Source organism: Thalia democratica, chromosome 1 (genome assembly GCF_965202585.1).
Source record: "Thalia democratica chromosome 1, ktThaDemo2.hap1.1, whole genome shotgun sequence".
NCBI lineage: Eukaryota > Metazoa > Chordata > Thaliacea > Salpida > Salpidae > Thalia > Thalia democratica.
The window spans coordinates 81129589-81143757 of NC_139165.1; the positions used below are offsets into that span (position 1 = coordinate 81129589).

Here is a 14169-nt window from a genome sequence, read left to right on the forward strand (position 1 = left end):
GATTCTTTTGAACAGCTTTAATTTTAAAAATACTTGAGTTACGGGTTTAAAATTCAAAGCATAATTTTTTATTAAACTTTAGAACATTACTGCAAAGTTTGAGTTGTTTTTGTAAATAACTATTAGTTTTAGAGCGAACTAAAGTTTAAAAAAAGTTTTTCATGTAAACAATTGTAAGTTTTAGAGCGAACTAAAGTTTGAAGAAAGTAATTTTTTGCTTTTTCTCGAATATAACTTTAAACGGCTATAACTTTAAAAATACTTTAGTTAGAGCTTTAAAATTTAAAGCATAATTTTTTAATACACTGTAAAACATTACTGCAAAGTTTGAGTTATTTCTGTAAATAATTGTAAGTTTTAGAGCGAACTAAAGTTTAAAAAAATATTTTTTGGTTTTTTCTTTGAGGATTCTTTTGAACAGCTTTAATTTTAAAAATACTTGAGTTACGGGTTTAAAATTCAAAGCATAACTTTTTATTAAACTTTAGAACATTACTGAAAAGTTTGAGTTGTTTTTGTAAATAACTATTAGTTTTAGAGCGAACTAAAGTTTAAAAAAAGTTTTTCATGTAAACAATTGTAAGTTTTAGAGCGAACTAAAGTTTGAAGAAAGTAATTTTTTGCTTTTTCTCAAATATAACTTTAAACGGCTATAACTTTAAAAATACTTTAGTTAGAGCTTTAAAATTTAAAGCATAATTTTTTAATACACTGTAGAACATTACTGCAAAGTTTGAGTTATTTCTGTAAATAATTGTAAGTTTTAGAGCGAACTAAAGTTTAAAAAAATATTTTTTGGTTTTTTCTTTGAGGATTCTTTTGAACAGCTTTAATTTTAAAAATACTTGAGTTACGGGTTTAAAATTCAAAGCATAATTTTTTATTAAACTTTAGAACATTACTGCAAAGTTTGAGTTGTTTTTGTAAATAACTATTAGTTTTAGAGCGAACTAAAGTTTAAAAAAAGTTTTTCATGTAAACAATTGTAAGTTTTAGAGCGAACTAAAGTTTGAAGAAAGTAATTTTTTGCTTTTTGTCAAATATAACTTTAAACGGCTATAACTTTAAAAATACTTTAGTTAGAGCTTTAAAATTTAAAGCATAATTTTTTAATACACTGTAGAACATTACTGCAAAGTTTGAGTTATTTCTGTAAATAATTGTAAGTTTTAGAGCGAACTAAAGTTTAAAAAAATATTTTTTGGTTTCTTCTTTGAGGACTATTTTGAACAGCTTTAATTTTAAAAATACTTGAGTTACGGGTTTAAAATTCAAAGCATAATTTTTTATTAAACTTTAGAACATTACTGCAAAGTTTGAGTTGTTTTTGTAAATAACTATTAGTTTTAGAGCGAACTAAAGTTTAAAAAAAGTTTTTCATGTAAACAATTGTAAGTTTTAGAGCGAACTAAAGTTTGAAGAAAGTAATTTTTTGCTTTTTCTCAAATATAACTTTAAACGGCTATAACTTTAAAAATACTTTAGTTAGAGCTTTAAAATTTAAAGCATAATTTTTTAATACACTGTAAAACATTACTGCAAAGTTTGAGTTATTTCTGTAAATAATTGTAAGTTTTAGAGCGAACTAAAGTTTAAAAAAATATTTTTTGGTTTTTTCTTTGAGGATTCTTTTGAACAGCTTTAATTTTAAAAATACTTGAGTTACGGGTTTAAAATTCAAAGCATAACTTTTTATTAAACTTTAGAACATTACTGCAAAGTTTGAGATGTTTTTGTAAATAACTATTAGTAACTATAAGTTTAGAGCGAACTAAAGTTTAAAAAAAGTTTTTCATGTAAAGAATTGTAAGTTTTAGAGCGAACTAAAGTTTGAAGAAAGTAATTTTTTGCTTTTTCTCGAATATAACTTTAAACGGCTATAACTTTAAAAATACTTTAGTTAGAGCTTTAAAATTTAAAGCATAATTTTTTAATACACTGTAAAACATTACTGCAAAGTTTGAGTTATTTCTGTAAATAATTGTAAGTTTTAGAGCGAACTAAAGTTTAAAAAAATATTTTTTGGTTTTTTCTTTGAGGATTCTTTTGAACAGCTTTAATTTTAAAAATACTTGAGTTACGGGTTTAAAATTCAAAGCATAACTTTTTATTAAACTTTAGAACATTACTGAAAAGTTTGAGTTGTTTTTGTAAATAACTATTAGTTTTAGAGCGAACTAAAGTTTAAAAAAAGTTTTTATGTAAACAATTGTAAGTTTTAGAGCGAACTAAAGTTTGAAGAAAGTAATTTTTTGCTTTTTCTCAAATATAACTTTAAACGGCTATAACTTTAAAAATACTTTAGTTAGAGCTTTAAAATTTAAAGCATAATTTTTTAATACACTGTAAAACATTACTGCAAAGTTTGAGTTATTTCTGTAAATAATTGTAAGTTTTAGAGCGAACTAAAGTTTAAAAAAATATTTTTTGGTTTCTTCTTTGAGGATTCTTTTGAACAGCTTTAATTTTAAAAATACTTGAGTTACGGGTTTAAAATTCAAAGCATAATTTTTTATTAAACTTTAGAACATTACTGCAAAGTTTGAGTTGTTTTTGTAAATAACTATTAGTTTTAGAGCGAACTAAAGTTTAAAAAAAGTTTTTCATGTAAACAATTGTAAGTTTTAGAGCGAACTAAAGTTTGAAGAAAGTAATTTTTTGCTTTTTCTCAAATATAACTTTAAACGGCTATAACTTTAAAAATACTTTAGTTAGAGCTTTAAAATTTAAAGCAAAATTTTTTAATACACTGTAGAACATTACTGCAAAGTTTGAGTTATTTCTGTAAATAATTGTAAGTTTTAGAGCGAACTAAAGTTTAAAAAAATATTTTTTGGTTTCTTCTTTGAGGATTCTTTTGAACAGCTTTAATTTTAAAAATACTTGAGTTACGGGTTTAAAATTCAAAGCATAACTTTTTATTAAACTTTAGAACATTACTGCAAAGTTTGAGTTGTTTTTGTAAATAACTATTAGTTTTAGAGCGAACTAAAGTTTAAAAAAAGTTTTTCATGTAAACAATTGTAAGTTTTAGAGCGAACTAAAGTTTAAAGAAAGTAATTTTTGCTTTTTCTCAAATATAACTTTAAACGGCTATAACTTTAAAAATACTTTAGTTAGAGCTTTAAAATTTAAAGCATAATTTTTTAATACACTGTAGAACATTACTGCAATAGTTTGAGTTATTTCTGTAAATAATTGTAAGTTTTAGAGCGAACTAAAGTTTAAAAAAATATTTTTTGGTTTCTTCTTTGAGGACTATTTTGAACAGCTTTAATTTTAAAAATACTTGAGTTACGGGTTTGAAATTCAAAGCATAATTTTTTATTAAACTTTAGAACATTAATGCAAAGTTTGAGATGTTTTTGTAAATAACTGTTAGTTTTAGAGCGAACTAAAGTTTAAAGATATCTTTAAAGATACCTAAGTTTAGCTATAATTGTTGAATCATATTTAATATACAATATAAACTATTAAAATATTTGAGTTTATTTACAAACAAAATTTAAGAAAAAAAAACTTCATGGTTTTGCTCTTTAATTAGTAGTATTAAAATACAAAACATTCAATATAAGTAGCCTGCTTCTAGGCTAACTTTTTTTTATTGAACTATAATAACCTTTATATATAAGCCAATCACAAAAAGGTAGTCTAGAAAAAGGTAGCCCAAAGAGACACCAATAGTTTTACCCAAGTCAAATTCTAAGTGGTTCTAAAAACAATATTATAAGAGTAAATTAAATAAATAGTATTTAGTATTTAAATTATTCATTGATCTTTGACCTACCTAACTTAAAGTTTAACATTTTTTAAACCTACTGAAGTTGAAGTGGATGAGGAATAAAAATATAAAAGTTTCAAATAAAGTATTTAAAAATGTTCCTTTGACTAAATAAATAAAAAACACTATATTGACACTAAAAGCTAAGAAAGACTCATTTAACATTGTTTTGCAAAGTTGCTTTAAAAATCTGGAATCTTTTTTAAACCTGAATTAATCAGAATTGACAATTTAGGCTAAAAATACCTATAAACCCCTTTAAATTGAGAACTTTTTGAAAAACCTGTAATATTGAACAAAAATCATATAAAACCTGGAATTTCAAACAATTTTTACATGTTAAGCAGTAAGTTACAATTAAATTTGGTTTTGACAGTAGATAAAACTTTTTGGTCATCATCAAAAACTTTTTTTGTTAGAAAACACATTTCAGTCACTTAACAGTATCTTTTTAATGTAGTTATACTATTTAATACAGTTTTTGGTTATGGTTAACTTTAGGTGAGCACCAATATCAAGCTGAAGTTATAATACATTTGATGTCTTATTTAGTCACAATTTTAGGCTAAAAATTAATCTTTTATAAATACATGAATAAAATTAAACTTATATATCATAAACTAAAAAACTTAAATATTTAATTGCTTTTTTTTACAATATATATAAAATGATTATATCTATACATAATTTATATTGATTATGATATTGTAAAATAAAATTGATTAAATATATAAGTCTATAATATTTAACTTTAGTTTTCTTTCTATGTATTTATATAAATTGTTTGAAACAAAGTTTCATTTTTTATTCAAAAATTATGGTTCAATTAGACATTGAATGTACTATATTTTCAATTTTGTATTGGTGCTCACCTAAAGTTAGCCATAACCCAGTTTTTTTACCTTAAACTTAATTATAAACTTAAAATAGACCCTTAAGCATATAGTTTTAAAAGCCTGGAAGAAATTTTTAAAACATGGAGAAAATTCGCCAAAAACATTTGGCAACCCTAGTTTTGTTATTTAAGTGAAAATTACCATTGCTGATGGCTTAAATTTTTCCCTTATTTCTCTCAGCTTTTTTAAATAATTTGTTATTTTAAATCAAAATTTTTATTAAAAAATTTTGAGTTGAAGATCTTTGATATAAACAAACCTTTAAGTTTTCCATTAAGTTTGTCTTTTAATGGCTAATACAGCTAATTTTGTTGTCAAAAGTATCATAATATTCATGATATTATTTGTAATTAGTTACTTAAAAGTTATTTTAGTATTGAATATTAAATACTTTGTTATGTTTAAATTTCCAAAAAGTCAATAATCAAATGTAATCTCATGTGAAAATCTTTGATTTATTACAGGACTTTTTGCAATTGTACTTACCTACACACTCAGGCTTCAAGCTAGTTTGAATTTGTTGATAAGCTATTGCCAACTCTGACCATACATATTCATTAAGTACTCTTGTTGTATTTACTGTAGTTGACACATAAATTAAAATTAATAGTTTTAATTAATGAAACACCAGTTAAAAAACTTACTTTTTTTTCAGTTTTTCAGGTTTTTTCAGTCACAAAACCTGTAATCCTGGAAAAACCTTGAGTTTGAGAAATTTTGAAAAAAAAAACTTTTAATTTAGAACAAAAATAACTTTAAAACTTGGAATTTTAAACAATTTTTACATATTAAGTAATTAAATTTTAACTTGACAAAAAATTCAATCATATGTATAAATTTTTTTATCAGCATCAAAATTTTGTTTATTAGCAAATTAATTAAAAGTAGTGCAACAGTATCTTTTTAATGTTGTTATACTAAATAACACAGTTTTTTAGCCTTAACTTAACTTTAAACTCAAACCTGGAGGAAATTTTGAAAACCTGGAGAAAATTTACAGCGGCAGCCCTGGTTTTTAATGTTTTATTAAAAAATAAAAAAAATTGTGAATTTTAGCATAATTACAAAAACAGATAAATAGTTTTCTATTAATTACTGATACTTATAATAACAGGGTTGCCACACACTCAGCTTACTTTGGCTAACTTAGGCAAGTTTACCATTAAAAAAATGCTGATAATAGATCAGTTGAAGTTTTTTGCCTATCTTCTCAATATATTTTGGAAAACACCATTCTAGTTTTCAATTTTGGAACTCTCATAAATCTTTCTAATTAAATACTTGTTAGTCATACTTATGGGTCACTACAGTACAGGTTGTTCACTAAATCTTGAATCCTGGAAAAACCTGGAATTTAACAATTAAGGCTAAATAAATGTCAAAAACCCAGGTATTTGAGATATAAAAAAAAAAAAAACTTGAAAAAACCTGGAGTTTTGAACAATTAATTAAATTGAACAAAAAATAGATCCAAAACAGTGTACTTTTGAAAACCTGGAGAAAATTTGCCAAAAACCAGTGGTCACCCTGCTAGTAGCACTATTTTAAATTTTGTACTTTATCAACAGTAAAGTTTCCTGTGATTCTATTTTTATAGTTTTAGTTTATTAGTCCATAAATCTAGGTTTAAATCTCAAAGTAGTTTAAAAGTAAATGAAAAGTATTTTGGTCACTATTTTTAGTTCATAATAAGTTTTGAAAAGATTAGTTTATAATAAAAATAAACAAGAAATTGAAGTTTTGTCAAAAATGAATATTCTTTATAAAATTCCTGAAATTCCATTTATTAAATACAAAAAATTACACAGATTTTACTTTCACTTTTTATAAAAACTAAATGAAATTTTTGTGCAGTACTTTGTATATAAATGTTATAGTTTAATGAGAAGCTTAATGTTTGTTTTTATTAAAATATCAAATATTTAAAATTACAAATATAAATATAAGTGATTTAAAAAAATTATCTTATTAAATTGGATTTTTGTATACAAATTTAAAAGGTTATAAGATGAAGCATGATAATTTTTATATGAAAATAAAATTATATTTATAGTTTTAGTGTATTTTTTGTAAACAATAAAAATGATGGAAAGTGATACAGATGACTGCATATTTGAAACCGACGACCAAGGAGACGAAAGAATGGTTTGTTTTGTTATTAATTGTAATAAATGTATTATAAGCTAATATACTTACTTAGATGTTAATAACATGGTAAAATCTTGAAATTTTATTTTTGTTATTAGTTTAAATGTTTAAATAAAGTTTAGAAAAGCCTGAGTAAATTTAATTCTGAATGACATTTGCTTTTTAGGATAAACAAATGAATATCAAGCTTAAGGTGATTGACTTATCTGTAATATTAAAATGCTTTCTTATAATGTTTTTATTGTAATACTTATTTTTATTTTAATTTTGAACTATATAAAACAATTTAAATAATATAATTTAAAGCCTTTATAGTTATAAAAGAGCAGTTTTTGTTCAAATATTTTATGAATATGTTAGTTATTTAGAACATTTTTTTAATAATTAGTTTTGAGTCAAATTTTTGCTAAACTTTAACTAAAGTCCTATTAAAAAGGAAAACTTAGATTATTATTATAAGTATTGTAAAGCTATTTTTACTATATATTATTTATGTAAGCTTGCTTTGCTAGGATCTGTATAAACAAAACAATAGCTTGTAATTTTCAATATTTATACAGTTTGTACCATTTTTACATATATCTCAAGCTTATAAATAATCTTAAAAGGTAACTATTTTAATTAAGCTTGAGCCAAAGTGCATAAGTCTTTGACTATTGTTACTGACTAAATAACATTTTGTCATAAAACTTGAGTGATAAACAGATAATTAGTTTCCTTCTATAATAACTGAGTTATCCATCCCCACATACGTGAAATTAATGAATTTCTTAGCACCATGTCTCAATTTAATGTTACATGGTTGTACTTTGGTTTTAAAATTCTACTAACCCTTCTTATTGGTACTAAACTACTAGTTATTATTTATATATTTTAAGAACATTGTAAATTTAACTCTTAAATGTTATAACATACCAAAAAACTACTATTAGCCCTCATATTTTTTTGTTAATCCCCAGTAGATTTATTTTATTTAATCGGTGTTCTCCTAGCTCATTTTTGTTAATGCCCATGTAAAAAAGTCTCCCCCTTTATAAAAAATGTCTACCCCATTACTGGATTCTAAATATGTCCCCTGATAAAATTCCCCTAAGGTTGATATTGCTCACTTAGAGAAACCTTATACTAAACCTTACATAGCAAATCAGTAAACACTTTAATGCTAATATAAAATTTAACATGTTGATAAAAGTTATTGTTTTTTTAAGGTTTTATATCCTCAATAGTTATAAAGTTATGTTTCATGCTGCATCATTTTCATGCATGTTTTATTTCACTGTGTTAAAAAAACATTCAGAAGATGGAATAAAAAAGTCCGCCTTTTAACAAATTAAATTTTGCTAGTTCAATTCGTCTGAATTCTTTATAATTTTTAATTAAATAATAATTTTACTACATTTATCACACTATAAATTTACATAGTTTATCATTCTTTTTAATTAGTTAAGTTTTAAAATACTTGAGTTTTATTAAACCTCTAGAAGAAAAATTATCCTAGTGAATATTTAAATGTATTAATTTTTATTCAAAAACTTGATATCTGTTATAAAATTATATTAAATAATTACTTTATGTTTAATCACACCTGTAAAAAAGTTTATATTACCAAAGTTAGAATACTAGTACTAGTAACACTTACATAAATGTGAAAACTGTTTTAAGTATTTAATGAAAAAAGTATCATTTACACAAAAATGATATAATTAGTAAACATTTTTTAATAATTTTCCTGTACTATTTTTAAAATTTTAAATATGAAAAATTCTACTTTAACATAAACAATCACAGTATCAAAAAAATATTCCTCCCCACTGTAAAAACACAATTCACATCATAGAAGGCCAAACCTTATAGAAATTCACAGTAAATAATAGTAATTAATACAATGACTTACTTCCAAAGATGTTGCACCACACAGTGTGTGCGAAAACAAGATAAAATTATTCAACAAATATAATTAGTCTAAACTAAACTTCTCAGTAAAGTAATATAAGTCTTTTAAAACCTCATGTACTCTTTACAATATATTTAAGCATTTTATTGTCATTCCTCTCCAGACACAAATGTCACACCACTTATCAGATACGCCATTCAAGTGTGTATTTGTGATTATTTGACAACAAAACAACTTGATTCTCCATCACATTAAAATTAAAACTCCGCACAGATGTCGCACCACAGGCGAGTGAGGAACCAGCAGCAGGAACAGCAGCAGCAGCAGATGATGAGGCAGCAGAACATGATCAGGAACCAGCTGGAAGGTGAGAGTTCGAACGACGAGGCCATGAACGACGAGAACCTCGTCAACACCGTCAGAATTTCCGTAAGTTGTTTGTTTTGTTATAAGTTTTTTTTTGTTTTGTTTCAGTAATGAGTGTCCACCCTGTAAAAGTATATGTTGTTTTTGAAAGTTTATATTCTTTTTTTATAGTATAAACTTGTCCACACTGTCAAAAATTCTACTATTTTTGTTTGTTATAATCAATAATACATATTACTGATTTTTTTTTTAGTTTTGTTTAAACATTTAGTGAATCTTGTTAGAATCTATTTAGTGTTTGTTAATGTCATAGTTTTTAAGTTTGTTTTATCTATGAGCACTAGGTTCTGCTTGAAACTGTCAGAGTATCAGTTAGTTTGTGTAATTGATATATAAGGATATTGATTTTTTTTGTTACAAAAAAATCTTTTTAATACTTTCTTGAAATCTTAAAATAAATATTTAAAGATACTTTTCATGAAATAATTGAAAAATCTTAGTTTCAGGTATCAATATGACAAATTTGTGTTAAATACTCACAATAAACAGTGCAAAAAATATACTCAACATAAAGTTATTTTTTTTCTCACCCACAGGGCATCCCGGTGTCGATAGCGCACGACAACCCTCACAGCATGCAGCAGGGTGGTATCATGAACGGGGAATCACCCAACAGCAGACTGCTGATGCCATCCGGGGCTTCGTGCAGCACATCAATGTTCCCTCCCCCACAACACCTTCCTAACAGTGGTTAGTTTTTATAAGTACTTGTTATTAACATGTTTTTACATAGGTATTGTGTACTTATTAGTCAAGGTAAACCGTTGTAAATAGTTTTAATTAGTTTTCAACTTAGTTTGATAATTTATCTAAGCATTATGTAGTAGTTTTTACACGTTATATCCTGTACTAGGTCCTGGTAAATCATGGTACATTAATTATGTACCAAAACCAATTATTGTGTATCTTATCAATTGTATAATTTTTCAACTTATATAGTAGTTTAGGTATTTAAACATTTAATTGTTTACATAAAAAATACTTTAAAACAGTAGAAAAGAAATGTAAATGTCATTATTGTTTTAAAGTATTTTTTATGTTAAGTAATTTTGACCTTTAAACTACTATTAAATGTTTAATACTTAATACTTTAATAAATTTATCGTTAATAATGACATTTACATTTCTTTTCTACTAACAATAAATTAATTCGCTTGTTGTAAGCAGTCTGGGAAAAATATTTAATGTTTTAAGGTAATTTATTGTTTAGATAAATAATAAATCGCTTAATCTAAAAATGTTTTTACTGGACTGAAATTTTAGATCAAGTTAAAAGTGTATTTTTACCTCAAAAACAGGTACTGAATCAATTGTTAATTTTTGTCTAAAAAGAATATTAGATATTTTTATTTGTAAACAACCCGATTTTGAAATTATATCTATAGCTCTGTAGTCTTTTTATTTTAGCTGTGTTAACTGTTGCTTTAACAACACTTCAGTTATTGTAACAGTGTACTTTTATTTCATTATTTAACTTTAAGAAATTAAATTAACTAATCCATATGATAGCTTGATAACAAAACAATTTCTATATAACAACTGAATTATTTAAAATATTAAGTATTATATTTTTTGAAAGATATACAAAGCATTTTGTTTCTTCAAAAATAAAGTTACCAACAAGCTTGTCTTCTTTTGTTTAGTACTTGAATTTTTTTTGTATAGCCTTAATTTATAGTTGATGCTATCAAAAAAAAAATAACATTTTCAATAATAAATAAGTAAATTTGGTGTTTAAGTAGAAATTTATTGTTTTAGATAGTTTGTGTTTATATTTTAACTAATAAGTTTTAACAAGTTGTTAAGAGGTTTCAAAAATAAGATTTAATTTTTTGTATGCAAAATTAAATTACTTGTTTTTTTAGTTGTTTAAAGTAACTAATAAAATCTGACTCAAGATAAATGAATTGATTATTAAAAAAAAATGTTCAAAAATTATAACAATACTTTTAATTAATTTTGTTCATTCCATTTTCAAACCTAACAAAAAATTATAGTTTCTGCTAATTGAACATAAAGGCAGTACCTAATTAAAAAAGCATATTTAAAAATAAGATGGCTAAGTGTAAAAGTTTTTCTTAAAAATTTAAAGACAAGTTTAGTCGTCCCTCTTTTTTTACAAAGGTTGTATTACGAGCCAAATTTTTAGCGAGAAACACAACAACAAAACTCTTTTTAAGCCTCATTTTTATGTAAAATTTTAGTCAACCTTGTGCAAAATACAAGCACATACTATTTATTTGGCACACATCGTTTTAAAATTATCAAGCCAGTAACTACCAAAAATATTTTTTTTTTCCCTGCCTTCTAAGCAGTAAAATATTGCCGAAATCTTGATGAAAAGCCCATGAAGCTGATGGGTGCGGACTGGCTTGGATTGAACTTTTTTCAATCCAAGCCTAGCATTGATTTGGAGGTGTTAGATTTTTTACTGTTGTTTAGGTAAATTTTCATGGTCTATGTAGAAATTAAGCTGATAAGTTGTCAAGTTTTCGCTGGTGCTGTTTTTAGCGACCTTCAACTGTGGTAATGTTGTGGCCCTAAAGCTATTAGAAAAAAAAACAAAACAATGACAAATCTCACCCAAGCTTGTAGCTTTTTAACTTTTTATCTTGAAAACCACATAACTACATTCAATATATTTATTTTGCTTATACAAATCAACTAGTATATTTACCAGTAACATGTATTTTTTTGTACCTCCCGAACAACAGCCAGGAGCAAGCAGGAAACAAGCGTGTTTCCGGGCGACTTGCGAAAAGCCGATGGCATGAGTCCAGGTTCGACGCAATTGCTCAAAGAAGACCTGAAGAAAGCTGCGTCCGACGATCCGGCTCATCAAAATCTTGATGGGAAGCCCATTCAAGAACTTGACATAGTTGAATTGATGGAGTTATGCGGAATTCCGATCGTGGGGAATTCGGCAGAAATGATGGAAAAGGCTGGTTTGAAAGACATGTTCAGTGCTGAAAATTTAAAACGTTGTCAAGAAAGCGCGAGCTCAAATCCTTTTGAATTAAACCACCAAGATAATTTAACGGCAAACAAGAAAAGCGCACGAGACGTTTCACCTATAAAATATAAAAATGGCAGATTGATACTTTACGAGCCTCCCCCCAGGTTATTGGAGGAAGAAGATTTTTTAGAAAGATACAATTTTAGATACAATTCTGATGGAAATTTGGTAGGAAGCACCTTACAAGCAAGCGCGAGTTCAATTCCTTTTGAACAAGATGATTTAATGGCAAACAAAGAAAGCGCACAAGATGTTTCAACTTTAAGATCACCACAAGACAGTCGGAACCCTTACAGGCTTCCCGCTGAAAGAATGAATCAATTGGCAGGAAACAATTTCCAAGGTAATTTGGTGGGAAACAACTTCTTAGGAAGTTTGGCGGGAAGCATCTTCCAAGGAAATTTGGTTGGAAACAGTTTTCCAGGAATTTTATCTGGAAACAATTTCCCAGGAATTTTAGCTGGAAACAATTTCCCAGGAATTTTAGCTGGAAACAATTTCCCAGGAAAATTGGCGGGAAACAATAATCCAGGAAAGTTAGTTGGAAACGATATGGCAGGAAATTTGACGGGAAACAATAATCCAGGAAAGTTAGTGGGAAACAATAGGGCAGGAAATTTGGCGGTAAACTGCAATGAGACGAACCCACCGGTGGTGACGTTCGCTGGCCACAACTTCTCCTCCGCCGATGACTTCAGGAGCCACCTTGGAAAATTGAGGGTTCAATGCCTCAATGCTCCCTTGAGGCCTTCTCACCCTAAAGACAGGACTGCTGACGGTATTTTTAATGATTTTTTATGTTTTAACAAATGTGTACTGCTTAAAAAATTAATTTTTAGTTTAAAAATAGTAGAATTGGACTTTAGATAATAAAGTGCTATTTTTAGTCAGTTTACACATGTTTTATATAAGAGGCAGGTTAAAATCAAAAAGATATTCTTAGCAACTTTAATTTTTTATCAAAAAATCTTATCACAAATACTTTAAATCAACAACTTTTTCACAACTTAAAACCCCTTTTCACAAAACCCTTGATTCACCGCAGCAGTCGCAACTAATTTTTTTTGTACCTCCCGTTCCAAATAGACCTCATAAGGGGCCACATGTACCGGAGGATCAACCACGTCTGCGAGGACTACCTCAAAGGCTCGTGCGTTTACGGCGAACTCGGAGTGTTGCCATCAGGACAGATGTGCAAGCACAAGCACACTCCAATCATCAGCTTGTACGGCGTGGATTGCCACTCGATTGAAAAGTTCCAGGAGTTAATAGTGTGGATGTACTCGGTGAATGAAGACCCTCATAAGATTTTCACTGGCAGGGATCGGAACGGCAGAAGCATTTACGCGCCGATACCCTCGCTCGAAGCTAAAGGTGAGGCTTTATTGAAGTCGCTTGGACACTCGAGAAATGTGAATCTGCTTGAACTTAGAGCAAATTTCACAGCAAAAAGTGATATGAGTTTGATAAGTGTTTTTTACTGTTGTTAAGACAAATTTAAATAGTATATAAGTTGTAAAGTGTCAAGATTGTTTGAGTTTTTCCTGTTTGTTCCATATGGGAAGGAAAAAGTTAAAACAAACAGAAGACACTACTTTTGCAAGTATCTGAATATATTAATAGTTATAAGTTGGTGTTAAAGTTTGTGATTTATAAATGTTTTAAAGCTCAACAATTTATACAAATTATTGGTATTTTTAAAGATTTCACCATCAAACAGGTAACAATACACGGCCAGGTAATAACAGCAAAGAATTTATCTTAAACAACGAAGATTTTCCACCACTGCCTCCTAATAACAGTTAGTACATACAGCTTTTTGTATCAAGTTTATTCAGAATTATGTTAGACTTTTTGAACGTTTAAAATTTTGGTATATGTTACCAAAAGGATTTGTTCGAAAGTATGTTTAATTTGCACAGCTCTTTATATGAAATTAACAAAAAAAGTTAGCATCTTCTAAACTTAAATCAGTTGTTTGGCCAGTCAGTTTTATTCTTTTGTGTTT

At 26.7% G+C, this 14169-nt stretch overlaps 1 protein-coding gene across 2 annotated transcripts in view; it reads left to right on the forward strand.

The window, feature by feature from the left end:
- The first annotated feature begins 6728 nt into the window (after window positions 1-6728).
- The window catches only part of LOC145828958 (beta-TrCP-like), a 50902-nt gene continuing 43461 nt past the window's right edge, over window positions 6729-14169 (forward strand). The window contains exons 1-4 of one of the 2 annotated variants that reach the window (XM_082936705.1): window positions 6729-6822; window positions 8993-9148; window positions 9682-9835; window positions 13882-13962. In XM_082936705.1, the coding sequence (XP_082792831.1) occupies window positions 6760-6822; window positions 8993-9148; window positions 9682-9835; window positions 13882-13962 (454 nt within the window). In that variant the 5' untranslated portion in view covers window positions 6729-6759. The remainder of the gene's footprint in view (window positions 6823-8992; window positions 9149-9681; window positions 9836-13881; window positions 13963-14169) is intronic. The other variant, XM_082936711.1, reaches the window with a different exon arrangement.